The sequence below is a fragment of the Colossoma macropomum genome, unplaced genomic scaffold (assembly GCF_904425465.1).
Source record: "Colossoma macropomum unplaced genomic scaffold, Colossoma_macropomum, whole genome shotgun sequence".
NCBI classification, from domain to species: domain Eukaryota; kingdom Metazoa; phylum Chordata; class Actinopteri; order Characiformes; family Serrasalmidae; genus Colossoma; species Colossoma macropomum.
In genome coordinates this window covers 21,420,530-21,445,339 of record NW_023494807.1, presented here as the reverse complement: position 1 = coordinate 21,445,339, position 24,810 = coordinate 21,420,530, and the positions used below count along the sequence as shown (strand labels likewise).

Sequence of the window (24,810 nt, the reverse complement as noted above, 5' to 3'; positions counted from 1 at the left end):
AATCATCTACAGCTAGTTTATTCTCGTTCACCACATACTATTTGATTGCAGATCACGACCTGAGGGAGGCGCTGCTACAGCTCTAACATAGCACTGCCTCTGCTGTGCTACCAGAGATTGACTAACGTAACGTAAAAAATTAGAACTTCAGGCTCGGCCAGTCATATCAGACCTCGGAAGCTGTAAGCCAATCATATCAGACCTAGGGGGAGGGTCTCTGGCTTTACCCTCCCTGCAAAGTAACGTCAGTTGGTAACTGCTCAAGCTGCGACAGGATTTTGGCTAAAAGTGCACATAAATAAACATGAGACCTTTCTTCAAAATCTAAAATTTACAAAGTGAAACAGTAAGTAGTTATATAGTGAAGACACCCACCTGAAATATGGACTTGTGGCAAATTATGGTCAGTATAGCTGGCTATGAGGTTTTTACTTTACTTAGTTTCTTGTTAGCTTGCTTGCTAACTTTGGGCCTCAATCACCAACCATTCTCAAGGTGAAATTTCTTCTGAAAACCCACTTACGCAGTTTTTATGAAGATTCTGACATTCACCAATGTTTTTTTTTTATTATTTGGGATTCGTTCTTAGGTATAAACACAATACACACACACTCAAGAACACAAAGGTGAGAACAATTCTGTATCATGAAGTATGTAGACCTTTTTAAAGACCTTCCTCAAGAACAAATGTTCAGACTGACAGCTGAAGGAGCAGATCTGATGGAGGTTAGTGATCAAGAAGAAAGTGAGGGACAGTTGTTTAAGCTTTCGGTTAAATATATATGTCTGATCTATAATCTTTGTGTTTGAATAATATATTTAGGACCTCACAGCTTATCTGAGAGAGGGGAGAGAGCATTGCTTGACTTAAGTACCTTTGCTTGATCTGTGCCTGTTGTGAGTGGATAGTGTTATAGTCATTAGCTCTGTGCTTAATACAAACTACAAAGACACAGAACTACTGTGTGCCAATTTAACCAAACAGCCATGTTTTGATACATTTTCTGGCTGTTCCTCTCTAAAACGTCATGATTAACAGACATTTTGGGGCCATTAAAAAAAATTCTGCTGGGAGACCATGACCTCCTGACCCCTCCTAGTACAGACTTAGCACCCCAATCCGTGAACCTCTAGTGATGCCTCTGTCTGTATTAAAAAGGCTGATTCCACAAATAGGGTGCTATTTGTGTCCCACTGGTACATACAGTACATGTAATGATATGTGTTAGCAGTGTGTCTTTCGTAAAGAGGTGAAAAGTATGCTCATTTGCTCACTGAGGTGGCTCTTAAGCGAACATTAAGAGGCAGCTTACATTAAAGAGAACTTTTTTGTGAATTAAGAGGAAACAAATGGGTAAATCTTATGACTTTGTAACTGGCAATTACAGAATCCTGTCGCGGACCTCCCAAAACTTGCTTATTGTTTCAGTTCATCTGCAGAGTGAGGTCAAGTACTGATGTTGAATGATTAGTTCTGAATCAGAAACACCGCTGCAACCCATTCCAAAGGTACTAGATGGAACTCCACAACTCCTGAGAACGCAATGCTGGGGGTCTTCATACCCCATTAGCTGACACTTGGCAGTGGAGATGGTGACCATAGACTCATGTGCAGCTTCTCCAGAGTGTCCCATTCTATTGATAAGCACCTTTCTATGGAGATTATTCAAGCTGTCTGTGCACAATTGAATACACAGCTTGTCAGTAATGGGCAGGCCTTAAAGTAGCTGAGTTCACTACTTGGAAGGTAGTACCTGGATACTTTTGGATAGTGTAAGTTTGTTATGTGCGAGTAGTAAGTATGAATGCTGCTTAATTGTTTTGCCTTGTGTTGGACTGAATTTGAATAAGTCCCATAACCAGTAACTCACTCAAATACTTTGAGGGTAAAGCTTTTATTTGTATTAATCTAACAGATAGAAGAACTGTGGAAGTACTAAAGTAAAATAAAAAGGTTATAAATTATATCAATAATAAGTATTTTACACACTAAGCACAAAACTGTTAAATTAAGCACACTGACATTACCCAGTTAGAAGACACAAAAAAAGAACACAATGAGTTGGATCTTCACATTCCTAAACTCATATACTACAGATTCTAAATTTCATGACCACTATCCAAACATCTACAGTACTGAAAAGTCAAAGACCATTTTTTTTTTACTTAATTTCCTGTCAAAACATCCATTAAGTACAAGTTTGCCATTTTTGGCATAAAAAAGGGGAACATCAAAAAGGAACAGAAGTGAAACAGGAATTTCCAAAACTTCAAAAAGTTAAAAAAAAAAAATTAAAGGTTTAGAGAAAGCAGGACTCCTAACAAGACATGGCAGACCGCCCCAACTGTCAAGACAAAATCTGAAAAAATCCAAAGGTGCTTCTGTCTATCCTTCCACCATGAGAAGACCACTCAATGCTACGGGTCTGAAAGTAAATGTACAAATCAAAGAAGCTGCTGGTGTTCTCAGAAAAAATAGACTGACCACCCCAGAGTCCAGAACTCAAAATCACTTAATATGTAAAAAAAAAAAATGCAACTAACTTCTAAGACTGAACTTTTGAGGTGTGGAAAATATCCCTGCAGATTTGTTTGAAAAACTGAAAGCAAGTCTCCCAAAAAGAGCTGACACACTAAATTCACACTGCATGGCTGTTCTGACTGGAAATTAAATAAATGAAAACTAGTCTCTGACTTCTGCAAAGTACTCTATGCCACACAATATAAACATCAGTTCCATTTTAACGTTGATTTTATACAAAACCCCTGCTCTGTGTTACAGACCGGCTGTTGCCTGACTGGCACACAGGCAATCCCTGCAGAACGTCTTCTCTCTCCGGCATGTGAGTTTTCTGATGGGATTTCAGACTGGAGCGTTGAGTGAAGCACTTCCCACAAAGGCTACATTGGTACGGTTTCTCCCCGCTATGCACCACAGCATGCCGGATTAGATTCCCTTGCTTGGTGAAACTGCGGCCGCACTGAGCACAGGTGTAGGGTCTCTCACCTGTGTGGCTGCGCAGGTGTTCCTTCAGCTGGCCAAAACGGACAAAACGCCTCTCGCAGAATGTGCAGCTAAACCGCCGCTCTCCAGCCACGTTTGTGCGCCAATGAGTCCGCAAACGCTTAGCGGTGCTAAGTCCACCACGACCATAGCCCAAAAGCGCCTGAGCGGCCATACTGGATCCTGTTTGGCCACCCATGTTGGCTCCAAGAACAATGTCTCCTGTTCTTGACGGAGTCCTATGGTGCTGCTGTGTGGTTAGTTGTGTGTTCAACTGTTTAACAGCAGAACTGGATAGTCTTTCTCTACACCAGGATGCCTGAAGTTGTTTTTGCACCTTGACCTGTCCAGCACCATATAGGTCCATCTGGATACCATCTCCAGACTGTTCTGTGTCCACAGGCTGGGAAAAGGCTGCAAGGTCACGAGAAAGCTGAGGAGATGTGAAGGCCTTGTCTGTCCACTCTGCCTCACCATCATGCCCCTGCTCATGAGCAGACGACCACAGCTGGGCATCCCTCTGAGTAAACTCCAGGCAATCTCCAGTCTCTTCTATCCTTTGCTCAGAACCCTCCACTACGACGTCTTGTCCTCCTTTGTCCTCCTCTTGCTCCTTCTCAGCTTTTACCTGCAGGCTCAGTTTACTCAGACCCTCATCATCGCTCTTAACCGGCTCTGACGAAGACGGTACACAAGTAAAGTGTGCACTTGGTTTCTCCATGCCTTCATGAAGCTGGTTCTGTTCTTCAGGTGTTGCTTGAGCCAGGTTGCGGGACAAGCTGTCTCGATGCTCAAAAAGAAATTGTCCTGCAGCTTAAAGAGGAAAAAAATATATAAGTAACCACTATTACCTATGTTTCCCCAAAAAGTCAAATAAAATTGAATTAATTTATTGAATAGCTAATTTGCAATTGTGTGAAACTCAATACATCTTGACCAACTACATTTGGGGTAAGTGGAAAACTGTGCAAATCTGATTTTTTGATGAACCTTGAAAAACACAAGGCATGCTTCTTGGGGTCAGGTTAGCACCTTTGGTAAACACGCCACAACAATTTGAGAGAACACCAAAAACAGGTAGTTAAAACCAGCCAAAACATTCCTCAATGCTGGATGAGAGGCTAAAGAGAAGGTATCCTCAATATTGACCCGTCAGCTAAAATGATGTATTGTTCTCTTTCATGGATGCTCAGCACAAAAGATAATGTTTTTTCAACTTAAAAGAGCAGCCTAAAAAACCCTTTATACACATGGTTCCATAGACAACAATGAAAAGAAGCTTGCATGAGAGAATTTGAAAAGCCATCATCTGATTTTCTTGTTCACTTACGCTCTCCACTACTCCATGTTTCATTTTCAATTCCCTCTTCTTTGATGACCGGTACCTCAGGCGTGTCCTCCAGAATCTGGATTGCCTGCAATACAGGAACAGTCAACAGTTTTACGTATCTTGTAGCTGAGCAGCAAATAATTACACAGTGTTATATGATAATGAATTGACGATCAACATTAATCGATGATCAACTTAATTAAGATGTGCTTAGTGTAATGTTTTCCATACTTGGTGGACATGTTGTGCAGACTGCTCCGGATCTGCCTCTTGTGGACTAACAGTCTGTTCAGCTCTGCACACATCTGCACCAGCATCTCTGACCCATACACTCGGAAAAGGCACAGGCAGCTTCTCAGAGGTCTTGCAGAAAAACACTGCGGGGAAAAAAAGCGTCATATTTCAACTGACCAAGTTAATCGGGGAAAATAAATAAGGTAAGGTGCCATTTTATTAATAATTAACACGTGATCACACTGTAACCACAATATCAATTGGTATAATTGGTAAGGAATAGCTAAGTTTAGTGGACCATCCTTCCTCAGAAAAAGAGCAGAAAATAGTGTACTCATACATACTATAAATATTTATAAATCATTGCAACTGAGCTATAAACAATACAACAATAGACATGATGCATCCACATGCCTAGTGGTTACTATGAAAGGTCTACCTTAATGCAGGTTTCGGCTCCAACCCAGATTTTACATATCTGATCCAGCAAAGAGGTGTAACGATATACATATTTTCAGGCACAATGTGATTTTTGATTTTTAGGTCAAGATTTGATTTTTGATATTTAATGTGTTAAAAATTTCTTGATAGGACTCCCAAGTGATGCAACCATCCAAGTGTTCAACCTCTTTCAGATTGCGTGTTTGATCCCAAATGATGCCACAGCCATCCGTGGCTAGGAGTGTGTTCAGTTACATCGGTGCTGCCCTTGACTCCCAGCTTAACAGCACTGTGTGATGCCAGGAGATCTAGCTAGCAGGCGAAATTATATATGATTAAATTAAATTGAAAAGAAAATTAGGTAAAAAAAAAGGTCACACTCTCCAGAGCCTTGATAATGTCCTATAAAGACTGATTAGGCTCAGACAAATACCAATTTTTATTTAACTAAGAAAAGCGGAAGAGCGGTAGATAGTGTACTCATGCATACTATAAATACTTATAAATCATTGCAACTGTGCTAAAATGGATAGGAGGCATCTACATGCCTAGTGGTTACTATGAAAGTCAAAAAATAAGAGACTCTAAAGAAAAAAGAGGCACATCAGTGATTTAAATTATCATGCACATTATTTTTTTTAGATTTTGATACTGTATTGAAGTCATTACACCCCTCATAATGATATGGATCTGGGAGTAGCTTGTCAAGAGAAGGGTACAAACATTAATATATTCGACACTGGTTTTATTCCCATGATCTAAAAAAAATATTAAAATCACTTAAAGTCTCACTAATTGAATTATTGTAAACCCTTGAGCATCAAGGCCATTGCTTGATGTTTGCCAACTCTATGAATGGTGAATGGGGGGTTAGAGGTCAACTGTGCAAGACAGTGACCACTGGCCAAACTGAATTTAATACCACAATAGACACAGTTATCTCTGGACACTGAGCAAAAACAAAAGTGCTTTACAGACAAGAGGAAATGCTGTGGTACCTTTCCTTCTCCCTCGTGCCCGTGCCTTCCTCAATTCATTCTCCATCATTTGACATTTCCTCTTCAGCGAGTCAATATCTCTCTGACTTCTGGACAGCTCCAGGCGAATTACTGCACAGCTGTCGTCCACACGTCTGTTAATTTCAGCAACGGCAGCTTTGGCCAGTATCTCCATGATGGACACCAGCTGCTCTTGGAAAGTGTGTTGAGCCATTTTATCTTTGTATCGTTTGAGCACGAATTAGTTCTCACAGCTGCCTAGGCCTCGATATATTTTCTTCATAAAAGCTGTTGTTATAAAATAAACGTAAATGGTTATTTAGCGTAGTAAACACAGCAGCTGTCCGCATCGCCAGCTCTTCAAATATTCGCATATTCTCTCTTCCGGTCATGGAATTACGTCACTACCGTAAACATTCTATGTCGTCCGCAACCTTAATCGAGACACGAACACTTTTCTGCACATTGAATACTGTGAAAGATGACAACGTGACCTCGTGTAGAAGAATTAGAAGGAAAAAACAAGCATTCATCTTTCAGTTAAAGGGGAATTCCATAGAGTTTTTTTGTTGCATAAAACCGCCTTTGTAATATAAACAAAGTCATGAAGAGTGGTTTGATGTAAATGGTTAGCTTTAGATAAAGTTACAGACTCAGATTTCCTTACAGCGGTGGTGATAGGAACCGGGGTCCCCAGGTCTACAGAACAAATATAGCCATTTTATGTATTATCCAAAACCACCAGTGAACCAACTCCTTGTCTTCTGAGTTTTTCATATGTAATGTTGATAATGGTAAATTAGTGAAAAACTAAAAAAAATAGCCAAAACTATTATAAAATAAATTCTCAGCCATCAGGCAGCATGTTCATTACCATTTCATGTAGTGACTTACTGTGAGGAATCCTTTAGCGGCATTAACCTCTTCAGATGTATGGTTTCTATCACCACCACTGTGAACAATTCTGACTTTCTTATACAGACCATTTCACATCAAACCACTATGAATGACTCTGTTTACATCTTAGCCATTTAATTATGCAGAAATTAAAAAAAAAATGGTGGGGTTCCCCTGGTGGAGCTAGGCCTCAACACATAGAGGTTACCTGTTACACTGACTAGCCTACAGGTCTAGCCACATTATCAAACGAGAAACAGTTGAAGGTCACACTGTGTTTTTAGGGTCATTTTACAACCTACCTACCTACTTACTTACCAACTTACTATTTATTTAAAAGATTTATTTATGATTCCTCAGGGCGACTACATCATGGCTTAAGCAGTTACTGCTTTTAAAGTGAATCTCTTAAAGGGCCCATGTCCTACTTTTTCTCCACTTATTATGTTTGAGTGGTTATGGACCAAAAACGTTTGATTCATTTTTACATGACCATTTTATAACCTCTCGTTACCCCTTAGAATTAAACAGGTTGTTTTTATTACTGCCTTTAAGACTGATGTGTGTTAATAAGCTGTTTTGATTGGCTGCAGTGTATTGTGAATCATTCAAAAGGCAGTCTGGGCAGAAGCACTCCTTATAACATCAGCATGAATGGGCAGGGCTAAACAGCTGTAGCCTAAATATGCAGATATATGTAAATATGTTGGTTTTTGTGACATCACAACAACAGTTAATTCAAAACAGGCTGCTTTATGTTGCTTTTGACCAGTATTTTGCATTATTATTATTATTATTATTATTATTATTATTACTGCATTTTGTGGGAGACAAAACAACAGTTACAGACAGCACAACACACCTTCAACAGCAAAAAAAGAGAACATATCATTGCATTGCTGTTGTGCAATCGCACATTGTGCCTTTACCGTTGCAATGTGGACTTTTTTTGTGTTTGCTGCTGAAGACAACAGAATAAGTCTACACGTAAACATACACCAAGATACCTTTTAATTTATTAAATACATCTGTATGTCCTTACACAGCTTAAAAACAAGCTTAAAAAGAGCTGTAGCTCTTTCAGTTCTTTAGGTAGCTTAGCATGAATGTTCATGTGATAGACAGATATACATATATATATAAATAGATAGATAGATAGAGAGATGGATAGATAGATAGACAGAGACACTGAGAGGAACATAGGAGTGGATTAAAAATGGAGAATTAAGACTCAGAGAGACCATATAGTCAGGAAGTCACTAAGGGAAGTTTGGTGGTTTCTTGCGTCACCAATGCTGCTGGGGTGCTACTTGTGCCGGTGCAGCGAAAAGGTAAGGACGGTTTGTTCTCTTGAAATCTTTTTCTTCTTTATGTGCTGCTTTTGAAACCAGCTAAGGCCCATAGACATTGGAGGTGTGGTGGAAATCAGCCTGTTGTTTGTTTCTTGTTGAGCGTTGTATGGTATAGAGAGATTTGAAGGTTCTTTGACAGCATATGTCTGATGCACAGCAAGAGGCAGGCCTTGCATTGAGATCGTTCATTTCCGCAGACAGCACGAGAGAAAGAGAAAGAGAAAAGTAGAGACGTGGCCATGAGTGCTGACAAAGACTCGAAATAATGAGAGTTCCTTTAATGAAGGCTTCATATGATACACTGTCAAAACAGAAATATTTGTCCTTAAATGAGCAATGAAGAGATTCCAAAAGGTGGACATATATTGAGGCTGAGGGTGTGGCCATGATATCAGGCAGAACTTTCTCAAAGCGAGAGTAGGAAGTAGAGACAGTGGCACTCATCACTGTACCCAGCCATGATCCTCAGATTGAGGATGGATTCTTGCCATTGAGTGCTAATAAATTCTAGATTGCTGTCTGTAAAGGGGAAGATTTCGACCTTCTAGATCATTTGTTGCAGTCAGTGAGGATGTGGGAATTGAAGTGCTGGCAGTTTGTCAAGATCATCATGCTGTAACGGAGTGTGAAGTGTATTGATTTCATTTTGTTCTAGGTAAGAACCACAATGTTCTTTTTTGGTGTTGTTCTTTGATGCTGTGGAGATTGTCTGATTTTGGTTACTTTTGTGATGGACATTTCTATAAACATTTACCCTCTTAAGAATGAACATCCCTGAATGGTTTTGGGCTTGGGTGTATGGTTCTAGGAAGAACCTTTAACCTTGGTAGAGAACCTTTAAAGTATGTGAAGGGTAACAATTTTTTCACACTCACACATCTTTTAGAAAAGTGTCTCTTAAAATTAGAAACTGGTCTTCAGGTCCCCTCAGCCAGTCTACATTTTTGCTGTTTTGCTTTGTATTTAGAGTTGGGATTGAATCTGGAGGTCCCTAACGTTCAGTTTGGGAGCCATTGCTTTAAAGAACCACCCAATACTGGTTCTTCTGTGGCAGAGATCTTCATACCTGGACCTTGAATCTAATTTTCGATTCTAGATTTTGCAATCACTGGTAGATGTGACATTAGGTGTTCAATCACCGGAACCCGTACAACAAAATCACAACTACCAATGGAATGGAGTAATGTGTTAATAAATATGTTATTATTCCATGTATATTTTCTTCTTGGCTTTATTTATGAGGCTAATTGTTATTGTTGGTAAAGAATGTATACTTCACCTCACTGTCAATCATTTAGATACCTTCTTTTACCTCTTTTGCAGAGGCTACAGCCATCCAGCTCCACACACTGTATCTTTCAGCAAAATCAGAAGAAAAATGAGAACACTGACACACAATGTAGCAGCATACTGAAGCGTTCCATAACAATACACAATACATCTCAGTAAAAGTTAAGGTTCAGCTGCAAAGACAAACTGAATATTCCAACACAAAAATCATCATGGTTTGTTTAGGTGGGACATATCACTGAGCTCATTAAAGCAAACAAACTTACACACAGACACATACATCTGGATGTGAGTGGTGCTAGGAAAGCTGCAAAATGAAACGAGGACGAAGAAAAGGAGGGAGCAAAGATAAAGTGTTTGGCTGTGACCTGCAAGAGCATTTAGCAGCGACTAATCAAGAAAGTGAGTACTTACTGTTTGATATGTGCTTCATATTACAACAGGGCCTTAAGGATACGATTCCACAATTGGAATCGGCCGATTTTGGCTCTGAACAGTTTTTATTTTGGTTGATCTGTGTTATAAATAATGTGAGGCAGGTTAGAGCATTCATGCTGTATTTTAATGCTGCTGCTACATCTACAAACAAATGTCTCAGCATTAATTAAGCATTACCAGTAAAGAGTAAATAATGTCATTTATATTGTGACTTTGGCTCATAGAAAGCATTAAAATGTGCTAGTGTGTTTCATGTTCTTCATTTAGCCCACACAGTGTGAGCTTCAGGTTTAAAAAAGGAAGAGACTAATAAAAATCAGCCAAGAAGACTTTGTTGGGGAGTAGCCAAGTCTAATGTATGTTTACATTCTCACAATCCTCTGATTCTTCACTGTGTTTTACTCCCTTGCTCTGTTTCTCATAGTTCCTCAGGTGCTCCGCAGCTGCAGTGAGTTCATTGAGGAGTATGGAATCGTTGATGGAATCTACCGACTCTCTGGAGTGTCATCCAACACCCAGAAACTAAGGTGTGTTTGTGGCTGCAAATTTTACTATGTTGTTACATTTGATCACATTTACTTAAATCTCACCTATTAATACATTTGATTAGGTAAACCCTCCCACAAGTCATATTTATACTTACACCATTTGCCAGACACACTTATCGACAGTGACTTACAATTTGTTCATGTTAGAAATGTAGGTGAATGTAGCCGTAGACATCTTGCCCAAGACGTCTATTGGTATTGCGTGATGTCTTTGCCAAGGTGGGAAACTGAACCTCAGTCTGCCATGTAGAGGGCTGAAGTGTTACCCACTACAGTGTACTGCTGTGTTTGACACCAGTTAGTGCTCAACCATCCATCGGCTTGGCCAAAATGAGTCACTTCAGTGACTTTGATGATAAGTAGCGCTAGGTTCCCTGATCTTCCAACTGGCATTACCCTGGACTTTCCATGGACCATCGTTTCAAAGATGTATTAGGAATGGTGCAAAAAGCCAGCAATTACCAGCAATTAACATTCCTATGGATCAGTGGAGTCAAAAGAGAATGGCAAGAATCATGCAAGCAAATTGGCTGCAGGAAAATTACACCCAAATGAAACATTGGCATGCAGAGTGTCAGCTCAAAACACACCACTTATGGGACTTTGTCTCAAATGGGCTATAGCCTGAAGACCATATTGAGTTGAAGGAACAAGCATCGCACCTAATAACATCGAAACTGGACCACTGAGAAGAGGAAAGAAGTTGCCTGGTTGGACAAATCCAGGCTCCTTTTGCATCATGCTAATGGAAGAATCCGAATTTGATGCAGGCAAAATGAGTCCATTGAGCTGTTCTTTTTTGGCAGCAATAGAATACTATAATATACAGGCTGGTGGATGCAGTGTAATGGCATCTGTGCATTTTCCTGGCGCATATTAGAGCTTATGATACTGAAGGACATCTGAATGGCACAGTACATCTGACCAAGTTCATCCCTTCATGGCCACAGTTTATCCACTCTCAGATGAACACTTCATCTGCCCATTTAGCACTCATGTTAACAAGCTCATCAGCTCCCCAGCAATCCCAGATGCCATCTTAAGGGTCGTTTTGTTGCTTTATTAGTTCAAGTGACATTTATTAGTTGAATCCTTGGCGGGACAAGGGGCCGAGTGAACACAAGTGTGAATTTCAGCAGAAGAGATAATCGAAAGTCTAAACAACTCTCACTCACTCTTAATCACTAACCTCTGTGAGATCTGCTCCTTATGCCCCAGTCACCATCAGTTTCTTTCTGTCCCTCTCTTCCTGTGTTTAGTAATACATTGTTTTATTTAACTCAGATACATTAAAAGGATGTATTGAAACAGGACTCCAACATGATAATGCATGATAAAGCACTTATGTTCACAAAATAGTTCCAGGGGCATTAGAGTGAATTTTTATTGCTTCAGTGTGCTGCACAGTCCCTTAATCTTTTTTTTTTCCTACAGGTCCGAGTTTGACAATGAAGGGACACCTGATCTGTATAAGGATGTGTATCTGCAGGATATTCACTGTGTCAGTTCGCTGTGTAAGGCGTATTTCAGAGAACTGCCCAACCCTTTGCTCACATATCAACTTTACGACTGTTTCGCTGTGAGTATCAAATCTGAACAGATGTAGTTAATAAACCAAGACATATTTCTTCTACAAAGTTTGCTTCTTTGGTTTTGTGCCACAGCTAATTTAGCTCAGAAGTAATGGAAGCTTATACCAAAAAACAGTTAGCACTGTGCAAACTGCATACCAAAATTATCACATATTTGCTTCACAGTATGTCAAGTTGTTATATCTGTTAGACTGGCTTATCTCTATTACTATTTTTAGCTACCATAAAGCAAGGCTTTTTATATTACTAAACAACTTGAAGCAGTTTGAGGTGGTGTGATGTTTTAGACATGTGGTTTGCACAGTGCTAATTGTCAAGATAATTGTTTAGACATGCTTCTTTTGCTTACTGAGGTAAAGAAGGAAACTTTACACACTAAACCTGTCTTTGCTGATTGACTACATTTGGTGTAGATTGTTCACCATATGATAATTTAAAACACAGAGACAAAGACACACTTTGTAGTCTCAAGTCTCAATTCAATGTGACTGTGCAGCTCATGACAACTTATATTCATATATCTTCAGTTGTAACTGTGTAAACTCTTATTGTCTACTTTAGGAAGCTGTCGCTGTTCAATTGGAAGATGAAAGGTTGGTGAAGATTAAAGAGGTGCTGGAGAAGCTTCCTTCCCCCCACTACAAGTAAATACATACACTTGGATCGAATAAACAATTGAACAAAAAATCAGATAACCACTTCAGAAGATTTCCAACAGTCACTGTACACTACCTGGGCTCTAATTATGTTTCTTCTGCAGGACTCTGGAATATTTGATGAGACATTTAGTCAAGATGTCAACATTCTCTGATCAGACTAACATGCATGCCAGAAACCTTGCCATTGTATGGGCTCCCAACCTCCTCAGGTGTGTGTAACCAGGTCATTCTCTGGTCATCCAAGTAGTTACTCTTCAGACACCAAAATAATTGTCCCCTCTTATCAGATGTAGTTGATTAAAGAGGCCTGATGTCCAAAGTTCATGTCTTTACTTTTTTAGCACAAGTGATAGAATGTGTGAATATTTAGCGAAATTAGCATTATGCAAACAACATGCCTAAGTCATATTCTTCCCTTAAATTGTGTCAAATTGTTAAGTAATCTCAAACAACCATGCCTATATGGCTTCGCACATTGTATAACATACTGTTACCTGTAAAATTGGACAAAACTATAGACAAAATTAAGGTTTCAAGATGGCTGCTGCTGCTGTTTTTAGGTATGCAACAGTGCCAAACTAAAGAAGCAACCCTGGCTGATCAAGTACACATGGAGAAAGGGGGAAATTGTGTAAATGAGTTTTTTTACCATCCTGTTTCTTCAGTATGTGGACTCTCTCACTATAGATCGAAGGACATTGAAGCATCTGGTTTCAATGGCACTGCAGCCTTCATGGAGGTGCGAATACAGTCCATTGTGGTGGAATTTATTCTAACTCACGTTCCTCAACTATTTCCTGATTTAGGTACTGATCCAGGTACTGAACAAATCTAAAAACAAATCTCTTCCAAACTTTTTGTTTTTTATGTGCAGGTCCTGTTTATTTTGTCTCATGTACATAATTCCCATATGTAACCACAGGATTGACTCTTGAGCGCAGGAAGTCCCTCCCTTCGCCCTCAGCGCTGTCGGGTCATGAAGATATGTTTTTCAAAGCCATACCCTTCCAGTTGCCTGGCAACTTGAGTCCTGGAGATGGCCCTCCACAAATGAGGCCTTACCATGCTATCATTGACGGCACAGACAAGTAAGTCTGAAACCTCCAGAACCATCCGTTATGTAATCTACTTCTAGACCCCAGTTCCTTATATCAATTTACATTTAGGCATTTGGAAGAGTCTCTTATCCAGAGCGACTTACAATTGAATTGCTGCCCAATATGGCAGCAGTATTAGCTGATACACCACACCAAACCTATTTTCCACTAAATAATGCTCCAGTCAGCTACATGTAGAAAACATCAGCCAAGGTTTTGTATACTCATTGTATAGTCTTACAGATTCTCAAGGATAATACCTTTATATGCCTAATATTACACATACGTACACATACATTGCACACCCTAAATAGTTAAGATTTCCTACTTTTGACAAGCAATATAAAGATATACATAAATTTATGCATAGAAATACATATTCTCAACAAAACGGGTTCTATATATTGTAACAATAGTGGAACCCCTTTTGGTGCTATGTAGAACCATTTTATTAAAAGGTTATTTGAAGAACTATGTACAACAGGTTTTCCTTCATAGAGAAGAACAATTTAACCATGGAAATAACTATTTATGCCTTAAAGTGGTTCTTTGAGTTGTCATGGTTCTACATATCCCTGCTGTTGGAAGAAAACCTTGTATCTCCATTTTTGGCGTTTTTCAGTTTTTGACATAATTTGTGATGAGACCCTTCTTAAGGCTGTACTGTTCAAAATTTTAGAATCACTGTCAGTTTTTGTTGCTTTATATGCAGTTGTGACTTATGTGCTATTAATTTAAATATTATAAAGGTAATATAATGAGAGAATTTTTAGATCATTTTAACATAGTAAGATCATTTTTTAGCATTTAATATTATTTTTATGTGTAACAAGTTTTTTAAAATGAAAATTAATCTTATGTAATTATTTATTTACATTCTTTTTGTCAAGTTATCTTTGTCAATTTTTGGAAAAATTCTGGATATTCATCAAGAATGAGTCATCCTGGAAATGAATTTTATTATAGCTTCATTCTTGATGCTGTACAACTCATTCATCATTCTGGACACAACTAAAGTTTCTGAAGCTGCACAGGACTAGCATACCAGTGGTGAACCATGATTATTAGAGCAAGGCCTTAAATGTCAAATCTTGGTCAAAAACATTGAAAAAACATGACACTGCAAATGTTTGCTCCCCTATGGGATTCTAGTAGTCTGTTAGTGCAAAGGCAACAACGATTCACATGAACATTTTTTAGCTGTTGTAGACTAAACACGGACATTTTAACCTTATTAAAGACTTTCAGCATTTTCTTTTAAGCTTGTAGCAGACATGTTGACATAAGTTTGACCATAGAGCAGCTGCTGTTTTCCATTTCTGACATCTGACTGAAATGCAGTTGGGCTACCACTCTTATTCACAGTCAGTGACATACATAGGACTTCCAGAAGGCCTAGAGTGATGTTTTTTTCTCACCATATTCGTTGCACCCATTGTAAATCAAAACAGGATTGGTTGATTCATCTTTCATTTCCTAAGTATTCTGGTGGTTAATCTAACATATCAGGTCCAGCTCCTGAAGTCCTAACTAATATGAGAGCTTGCTTGACTGTATCAGCATAGAAAAAAATTCTAAATGAACAGCTTTCCATTAGACATTTCAAGGATTTAACCCTTTCATTTCCAAACAAAACATAACCATGAAAGAGCATTAGTATTTGCAGAGTTTCAATGATAATTTATTAAATAATAGTACACTAAAAGTTACAGACATGTATTTTTTTACCTGCAACCAAATTGGTTTAAAATGATATATGTTTAATGTTTGACAATGACCCAAATATTTGAATGGTAGTGTACATGCAAGTGTAATTAAAACATTTCGACCTTTTAAATGCCTTTCCTTCGTCGCACACTGACAGTTCATGAACTCAGGCTTTGGAACTCACTCTGGAGTTTTAGTCAATTCAGTTTTAGGGCATATGTACATATGTATGTATCGGTCAACCACTTTCCTTCCTTTCAGGAGAAAAGGATCTCTAAAAGGCAGAAAATGGAAGTCTATCTTCAATTTAGGTGGGAGACTCCAAGATCCTCGCAAGAAGAACAAGTACACCACCAAGGGTATGAGCTTCACCCTAAGAAGAAAGCATACACTGCAAGACACTTTACTCTGCTCATGCTGACATCTAGATCTTGTTCCAATATTTAATACCAGAATTTAAAGATCACTGCTGCTTTGATGGTATATTCAGTGCCCGATGTCACCTACTATTTCACAATTTAGTTTCATTCATGGCTTCCCATCCCTTCTGTGTTTTCTTTTCTTACCTCATCACCTCTTCACTTATCTACACAGAGAAAGAGAAGACGTCTCTAAGGCCTGCTAAGAGTATGGATTCTCTGAGCTCAGGACCCTATACACTGGAAGGTATATATACAGTAGGAGAGTATGGTGAATACTGCAAGAAGGGCTGCAACTAACGATTGTTTATATATAGTCTGTTGACTATCATTTGATTAATGACTAATTAAATATTATGAGGTTTCCTCTCACTTTGCACTGTCACAGCACCGCCATTATTTAAAGTTCTGTCTGTGCAACAAGCAGTTTCTTCTTTTGTGGTGCATCAAAACAATAGAGACCATCTACACTTCCTGCAGTGATGTACAATTTGACCGAGTGACTGCAAATATCATATGAACGTTGTAGAAACATAATATAGCACTTCTGTTTTTCAGTAAATGGCACCTTAACCATAACTGACATTATCAACTAATCTTTGCAGCCCTAGTAAACTGATAAACACTAGTTCATTTGTGGTTGTGTACATTTTTTTCTATGTAATAACTAGAGCTGTATTATACGGGACAAAATACTAGTGTTGCGATTGTATTACTGTTATGATATGTGATACATTAAAAACAAAGCGGAGAATCAATAGTGGTCAGTCCTGTGGTAGTTACTCAGAAAAATAATCCATTACAAATTACTTCTGGCAAATTCTAATGGGATTATTTATTACTTCCTGGAAAATGTCATTACTCATTATTCATTACTGCATTACCTCTGTGTTTCTCTCTAAGATTTATTAAGAAAGAAACAGCAAATCACATAAAAAATCATGTCGCTATTCTTGCCTTTGAGCAAGAAAAAGTGGTTATGCTGGTTAAAATTTTGAAAATGCTGTTTGAAAACCTAGAAACTAACCTTTAGAAGTAAGATGTTTGGGCTGCCCCATTATTTACTTATTAATTATTTAATTAATGCATTAAAAATTAATTTCAAATAGTAAGTTAACAGTACAAGAAATAATGTCATTTCATTATTTGAAGTTCAAATAACTCAAAAAATCACATTACTATAATGTGTTACTTTGTACTGTGTTACCTCCAACACTGGACATGAATATAGATTGGCCTACATTATTCTGATAAATTTACTTTTGTTGGATTACATGAATTTAATCCACTAGAGCTTGATTAATCAAAACATGCCCTGGAGCTGTGATTGGTCAAAATTCTCAAAGCATTCATTTAATATCTTCCTATGTTTTTCTTAAATTTGTTCTTGAGAAAAGTCCTAAGAAAAAGTCTACATCAGATTCATGATGTGTTCTTAAAAAAACAGAATTGTTCACACCTTTGTGCTCTTGAGTGTGCATAGATTCTGTTCTTGCCTAAGAACTAGGCCTAAATAAGAAAACACTGGTGAATGATAAAATCTTCGTGAAAACTGCTTTGTTCCAACACATCCCTCTTTAATGTGTCAATGTGTACACTGTGCTAACATATTCAATTTGATTTCTCAGATTCCAGGCACCCTTCCTCACATCTTTCTCCTCTAGTCACTCCTTCTGGGACCCCAGAGAGTGGGACTGTGAACAGTGGAGGTGTGGGTAGTGGATATGCAGTGACATACAGGCGCACGGGTGGGGCTAGCGTGAGCATGGTCAGTGGAGGGAGCGGGACCCAGGGCACTTACAAGAGCCTGGACACTGGAAGCACGGCTGGTGCAGACAGATCACCAGCCACATTACACGGGGCAGCCAGCAAAGCAGAACGTCGTGCGGGAATGCACATTTCTGGGCCTTTTTGTGTGACCGTTCCTCTCCACATAACCTCTGGACTGGCACTGGGGGTCCTCCATGGGGGAAGAGCCGAGGAAGAACTGCCCCAGCATGGGGTGACAGAGGAAGAACAGCCAAAAAAAGTGAAGCCAGAAAACACTGGAGAGAAGGAGCAGTCAGCAGAGGGAGAAAAGGAGAAAACAGATCAGAAAACAGAATGCAACCAACAGGATCATGCTAAAGATGAGGTTAAGATGGATAATAATGAGAACAGCCCAAGTGAAGAAGAGGACAAGAATGAAGTTAAAACAGAGGTGGAGGAGGCAGGACTTGAGGAGAGGGAGGAATTCCAAGATGAAGTGGATGATTATTTGAGTGAGGAAGCTGAGTCAAGCGAGACACATCATACAAACAGACCTTCACTCGCTGAAGACCCAGTGGAAAGCGACTATATGGGTAAGACGATAAACTAGTTATAGTAAACAGACAGTAATAATTTATAGGGCAGAGTTATGTTAAAGCAATGGTTCAGCCAAAACCTACACAATTTTCTCCTTAGCCGAACTTCTTCAGTTTTGTTTATTTATTTTGTTTAGTTCTGAATATAAAATGTTAATATAGCTATAGCTATATTAACCACTAGCTACAGCACTGTATGCCCAAAATATCACATCACAGTGTTGGGCTGTTTGGCAAAAAATTTAATTTATACAATTTTACCTCAATTGTAGTCGATCAGATATGTTCGGTGTCAAAATTTTGCTCCTGCAGTTTAGCACTCTAGCTACGAGGCTAACATAGATAACTAAGGCTAGAAGTCAAAAGTCACCCAAATCTTTTTTTTTGTAAATGCGTCCTCATAACTTTTCACAACCTGTTTAAACTGCATCCAGGTCTCTGTTAAGGTCACATAGTGTGGTTCTGGACACAGTATGACTTCCTGTGAACTATACAAATGAACAAACCTTCACTGTAAAGCTGCCACTTTAGACAACAGTTGTTATACCAAATTTACCAATCATACTGAAGTACCAAAGTGAATCCTACTGTGTCCAAAACCACATTACAAGTCTGTGTGACATTAATGAAGATATGCATGCAGTTTGAGTGGGTTGAGAGAAGTTTTGGTGATGTATTTATGGAAAAGATTTGGGTGACTATTGACTTCTAGTGTTTGTTAGCAACACTGACCTTGTAGCTCCAGTGCTAAATTAAAGAAATGTGTACATCAAACATGTTTTGCCAGCACAACTTCATCTGGAACAAGTGGAAAATTGCATATACTTGATTTTTTTTTGCCAAGCCATTCCTTTAAGTAATCTGAAATACTGAATGATGACTCTGAACAATGTACAGCGAGCTTGTTGCATGACTAAAACAGTAGTAGCAACTGCTTTGAGGACTGAATTGTCAAAACCTTTGTCCATCTTTGTAGCTAACATTATCATACAGCACTAGAAGCAACTTAATCAAGCCTATTTGACATCACTTAATTGCTCGATGTGGTCTGAGGCAAATGTGTGATTATTTAGGAATGCAGTTTGCATGATGCTAAACTTAGCTAGATTAACCTTGTAGATGTAATGCAAAACTACAGATGCAAACTTTGCACACCAGTCATGTCTTGGCTTATTGAATACATTTGCAGTAAGCGGGAAAATGTGTAAATTTGATTTTTGGCCAAACTATCGTTTTAAATCCACCTGTACTGTTCCTTCAGATATGAAACCAGGTTTGCTAAAAGGTTCTGCTGCAGCTGTGGGTCAAAGTGAGATGACCCGCCATCCCTTGTCTATAGAAGAAGAGTACCCAGACCAGGAGCTCCCTCTGGATTTTCAGGATACTTTTGGATTCTTGGACTTGATGGACACTTCTGCTCCAAGCCAGGTATATGTTTGATAGAAATTATCCCTTTGATCTGTATCCCCTTAACTGTATCATTCTCACTGTCTTTTTCAAATAATATCCTTGAATCAAAAACAATCTTGTGTTATTTTACCCAGCTAAATGAGTTTTCAGTGGAGCCACCTTGTTTTGAAGAGGAAGAAGAGGAAGACGATGACTACAATCAGAATCAGCCTCCTTGTCCGACACAGAGTCACCTTGATGAAGAAAAACTTTCTGTATCCTGCACAGAGTTTCCTGCTCGCACAAACAGGGCGCAATCAGGCAAATCACACAGCTTACCTTATAAGTCCTGCCCCTTCTTACCAGTCCCATCTTCTTCTTCTGATGAAGACAATTACACAGAGCCTGATGATGATGATGAAGATGAGTCTGATAAAAGTGAATATGAAGACATGTTCTGTAAAAGTCTCCCATCTGCTTGTCACTTCCAGGGGTTGAACTGGACATGTCCCCAGACTGTTACTTCAAACTCTGCTGACTGCAGTGTAGATTCACACTCCAACAACCAATCAGAATGCCTTCATCAAACTAACAACATAGAAGTAACTGAGAGGAGTCAAGATTTGACCCCTGTCAATCAATCAGAGAGTTTAACCCAGACAGATACTGAAATGACCCCCAGTAATGGGATGGACACTCATGCCATTGAGCAATGCCTGAACCAAGGCGATCTCAGTCCACTTCCATTAGAAACTTTAGATAATTTGAGTGTAGATGAGAAGAAGACTGAAGACAAGAGCACAGAGGATGTAAAAGAAGAAAGTGGATCACAGGAGGCTGGGCATATAAGTGAACCCGTGCAAGAAACTAATAAAGAGATGGGAAGTACTGACAACAAAGAAGAGACACACACTTGCGGGTATGTAGCTCAGAAATAAAGACACACAACATATGGTACTGCTAATGGTGTGGTTTAAAACAATAGTTTGGCGAAAAATCAAGTTAAGGGAATGGTTTGGCAAAAAATCAGATTGACCCAGATGTAACTGGTAAGCCAAGACATGTCTGGTGTCCAGATTTTTCTTCTGTAGTTTAGCGCTGGAACTAACATTGCTAACAAATACTAGAAGTCAACAGACACCCAAATCTTTTCCATAAGTACATCCTCAAAGTTTCTTTCAACCCACTCAAACCACATCCAGCTTTTCATTAAGGTCACTCAGTCTTCTTGATGTGGTTTAGAGAACAGTGCAACTTACTATAAAAATAAAGAGAACTTCACAGTGTGGCTTAAAGCCGTGGGCCGCCGTTTTACATCTGGAGTAACTTGAAAATTAAACCATTCCATCAACACAATTTTCCCTTTGTAGTCAAACAGCCAAGGTGTGTTTGGTGTCCAGTGTTTGCTTCTTTAGTGTAGCTATGAGGCTAATATATTTGACTACAAAGGAAAAATTGTGTTGATGGAATGGTTTAATTTTCAAGTTACTCCAGATGTAAAACAAGTAATGGAAGATTATACCACTGGTTAATATTGTGGAAGCTGGCTGTCTAAATCATCAAACACTTGCCTCAAACCATGTCAAACTATTATGCAATCTCAAATAGACTTGTTTATGTGGTTTCTAACATTGCATGACATAGGCATTCATGCAGTGAGACATTAATGCAATGCTTATCCATGCAGTTTGCACAGTGCTAACTAGTGGGGTATAAGCTTTCTTTCCTTGTTAGTGAAATTAGCCTCATAGTTTCCATGCAAAATGACAGATGCAAACTTCAGGCACCAAACATGGCTTGGCTGATTGACTGTTTTTGCTAAAATCTATGGAAATATGCAAGCAAATGCTCTTGATGTAATATCTGACCTGCTGCATGGTTTCAGCCAAGAAGAGAGGCATTCTATGGACAGTGAAGACGAAGAGGATACTTATTTTGGTCCAGATGTGACTTCCATCTCGTCGGAGCCTAGCAGCATTGAGACTTCCTACACCAATGACCAACTTCCTGTCAAAGAGGAACATTCAAGCACGGGTAGTCAGCAAGCTGGTTCTGAAGGTTGCCATGATATCGTTGCAAGTGAGGTGACATTGATAGATGAGCCAGACTTAGCCAGAGAATCTGCATCATCAGGTAGTCAAGATACAGTTGAGACTACTGAACTGTCAATGGAACAAAAATTTACCTTGCATAATGACAAGCAAGACCAAGTTGAGGTAGGAGATAAGCAGAGTGGAACAAGGGAAGTTGATAAAGAGGGAGAAGAAGGGACAGATAAAATTTCAGTAGTAGGGGAGAACGTTATGAAGGAAGAGATCACAGAAATTCCAGAGTCAATGGGAGAGAACAGAGACGAAGAAAGCTCACCAATCAATGAGGAAAACAAAAGTGAGAGCGAACAAGTGAACCCTGTAGAAGCAGCATGCGAGATAAACAAAGAGAGCAAGCAAGAACCTGAAAGGGTTACTGATGAACAGCTAGACAAAAGTGAGAATAAAGATGTTGAGGACGATGCAACACATGAGGTTGCTGAGGATTTGCTCAAAAAGGAAGTAGAAGCAGTTGGAGAAGGGCAGACAGTCTTAGAAAGGAATGAGGAAGATGTGGAAAAACTTACTATCGGAAAGGAGAAGGAGGGAAGAGACAGAGGGGAAGAGAGTGATGGACAGAAGGAGAAGGACAACATAGGGGAGGAAACTGAAGCCAGGAAGGATAGTCATCCTGAATGGGTTACAGAAATAAAAGAGGGGAGTGTTCCTGAAAAGCAGGTGGTGAGAGAAATGAGTGAAGGGGAGGACAGGCTTTCAGATGATAGTGGTGACTCCAGAGATTCTGGGGATCTTCTAGAGGAATGTGAAAGCGAGAGAGAAAATGAAAGAGCAAAGGAGGAGACAAATGCAGAGGCATCCATGGCAGGTGGTAAGAAGCCCTTGAGGCCTCCAAGAATGAAAGAATTAGAAGGAGGAAAGGGGGTGAGACTTGGGCCGGGTGTGGGCAGGACAGTGCTAATATCCAAACAGTCTCCTACTAGAGTGTACCAGGTGAGAGCTGTACCGGTGGTACCCCCCAAACCACAGCATTCCAAAATAACCGCTTTCAAACAACAGTTTCAACAGAAAGACAGTGAGAGACAACCCAGAGAGGCAGAACAGGGAGATCTGAGGCAAAACCATAACCAAGGGAATGGGACAGATGAGCAGAAGGTGGAGGAAAACCAGGCAAAGCTGAAAGATACATCAGGAGAAACGTGCCCTATTTTGGTGTGGGAGCCAGGAAAGGGGGAGGACAAAGAAGGTCAGGGAGAAAGACGAGGGACCTGGGATGGAGGGAGCTGGAGAAAGGATGGGCAGAAGGAGTTAGACAGGGAGACAAAAAGAGCCAGTGGCATCAGTATCTGTTTTGACGAGGCTGTTGCTAGGGCAACGGGTAAACGATGCAGAGAGAAAGAAGACAGGTTCATTGACTTACAATGGGAACGAGGTGACCAGAAAGAGGGATCGATTCAGAGAAAGAGAGAGGAAGAAGGGAAAACTGACTGACATTAAAAAAAGGTGTAAGAAGGTGTAAAATATTGTGTTTGTAGATAAAAAAAAAAAGATTTCACAAATGGACTCGTTCTCTTTGTTTGTAACTGAGCACCTTTAAATGCTACTGAGTTTAGATTTTAGCACACCTTTTGCTTTTTCACCAGTCAGTATGTGTATTTTAGAAAATAATGCTTTTTTACTTGACCATAAGTGGCCTACAGCATTCAAGTGTAATACATTAACATGATTTAAAGATTAAGGTACTGCCTTCCAAAAAACATGGACTCTGAATGGAGTAATAAACAGAACCAACAGATGCTCTGCATGATTTCACTATGAAGAATGAAATAAAAGCCTCTATTTAGCTCCTTATGGCTCATTAGAAATCTACTGTACTTTTAAATATGTACACAAAACTAGGTTTGAATGTGATGCGTATCTCAAAAATAAGACTGCCTTAAATTTTATATGTAAATTTATATGGGTATAGGTGGTGTGCACACATTTGTATAACTATATAGCATGTATAGGACATAATGTTCTATAACATTTTATCAGTATTGACATTTTCCATCTAATAAAATCTTTTCACAATGGAATGCACTTTTTTGTTCAAACAAAGTGTCCTTGCTTTTTAAACATTTTAAAAAGAAGACAAAGTCATTCAGAGAGGTTGAATGTGAAACGCTCTGAGTCAGAATTGTTCACAGTGGTAGTGATAGGAACCAGGCATCCAAAGTGCTTAAAATCCTCCTCACAGACAGTTATTGCATGAAATGATTAAGAATATGCTGTCTGAAGCACAACACATTGTTTTTAATAGCTTTGGTGTATGTTTTTGACCTATAACTTACACTTGTAAATCCATTCATAGTGGAGTGGTGCATGCAGGGCGCTGTAGTAGTAGAGGCAAAGTAGCCCCCCCCCAAAAAAATGGGTAGAACAGAACAAGGATGAATGAGCATGGAAAGATCTTCAAATGCAATGAAGAATCATTCAGAAAGTGCATGCAAAAGCTGGACAATAAACAAGTGAGACAGGATATAGATGTCTTTGAACTTTTAAGAGTACCTTGAACAGCAAAGAAAACAAATTAATCAATCCTTGACCAGATCAAGCCTCACCTCTCACTCGAAACCCAGATAACTAAACTGAATCTTATTCTGGACATGTTCTGAGAAGAATCAATTCATTGGAAAAGACTGTTATGCCTGAAAGAGTTGAAGATAAAAGAGGAAAAGGATGACCAGCTACAAGATGAATGGATACAATCAGAGGAATCATAAACCAGCCATTCAGAAGCTTGGAGGCCCAAACAGAAGACAAGATATTCTGGAGAAACACATTATTATTATTATTATTAGTTGTAGTAGTAGTAACAATAATTATAATAACATACCATTAAACAACATTACATACATACCATTATAAACATTATTCTCAGAAGACATACAATGAATTTGGAAAGTCTTCAGACACTTTCACTTTTTATTTTGAGGCCTTGGGCTGAAATAAAATAAAATCAAGTTTCCCCCCCATCAAT

At 39.1% G+C, this 24,810-nt stretch overlaps 2 protein-coding genes across 4 annotated transcripts; one reads left to right on the top strand and one right to left on the bottom strand.

Moving 5' to 3' along the window:
* Positions 1 to 1,734: 1,734 nt before the first annotated feature.
* On the bottom strand, positions 1,735 to 6,382 carry si:ch211-155e24.3 (uncharacterized protein LOC100150696 homolog). Its single transcript, XM_036555755.1, has 4 exons — positions 6,008 to 6,382; positions 4,566 to 4,711; positions 4,335 to 4,419; positions 1,735 to 3,817 (listed from the first exon to the last, which is right to left on the bottom strand). Exons 1-4 carry the CDS (start codon positions 6,219 to 6,221, stop codon positions 2,754 to 2,756), a joined length of 1,509 nt encoding a protein of 502 aa, XP_036411648.1. The 5' UTR covers positions 6,222 to 6,382; the 3' UTR covers positions 1,735 to 2,753.
* Positions 6,383 to 8,193: 1,811 nt separating this feature from the next.
* On the top strand, positions 8,194 to 23,376 carry si:dkeyp-68b7.12 (rho GTPase-activating protein 30). 3 transcript variants are annotated; one of them, XM_036556424.1, is made up of 14 exons: positions 8,194 to 8,235; positions 9,580 to 9,948; positions 10,409 to 10,511; positions 11,967 to 12,111; positions 12,686 to 12,768; positions 12,885 to 12,992; positions 13,471 to 13,589; positions 13,706 to 13,871; positions 15,849 to 15,946; positions 16,182 to 16,253; positions 17,635 to 18,348; positions 19,613 to 19,779; positions 19,896 to 20,659; positions 21,626 to 23,376. In XM_036556424.1, exons 2-14 carry the CDS (start codon positions 9,861 to 9,863, stop codon positions 23,277 to 23,279), a joined length of 4,281 nt encoding a protein of 1,426 aa, XP_036412317.1. In that variant the 5' UTR covers positions 8,194 to 8,235; positions 9,580 to 9,860; the 3' UTR covers positions 23,280 to 23,376. The 3 variants fall into 3 exon arrangements, with proteins under 3 accessions (XP_036412317.1, XP_036412315.1, XP_036412316.1); XM_036556422.1 differs by having other exon boundaries at positions 13,471 to 13,601; XM_036556423.1 differs by lacking the exon at positions 8,194 to 8,235 and adding an exon at positions 8,297 to 8,911 and having other exon boundaries at positions 13,471 to 13,601.
* The last annotated feature ends 1,434 nt before the right edge of the window (positions 23,377 to 24,810 follow it).

Bases quoted from the DNA above. Each gene is read 5' to 3' on its own strand.
- si:dkeyp-68b7.12 (XM_036556422.1), top strand. From the start codon at position 9,861: ATGAAACGAGGACGAAGAAAAGGAGGGAGCAAAGATAAAGTGTTTGGC. The intron at 12,112-12,685 runs GTGAGTATCAAA...TGTCTACTTTAG, and splicing joins AACTTTACGACTGTTTCGCT to GAAGCTGTCGCTGTTCAATT. The intron at 12,769-12,884 runs GTAAATACATAC...TTTCTTCTGCAG, and splicing joins CTTCCTTCCCCCCACTACAA to GACTCTGGAATATTTGATGA.
- si:ch211-155e24.3 (XM_036555755.1), bottom strand. From the start codon at position 6,221: ATGGCTCAACACACTTTCCAAGAGCAGCTGGTGTCCATCATGGAGATA. The intron at 4,712-6,007 runs GTACCACAGCAT...TTTTCCCCGCAG, and splicing joins GGCACGAGGGAGAAGGAAAG to TGTTTTTCTGCAAGACCTCT. The intron at 3,818-4,334 runs GTAAGTGAACAA...TTCCTCTTTAAG, and splicing joins AACATGGAGTAGTGGAGAGC to CTGCAGGACAATTTCTTTTT.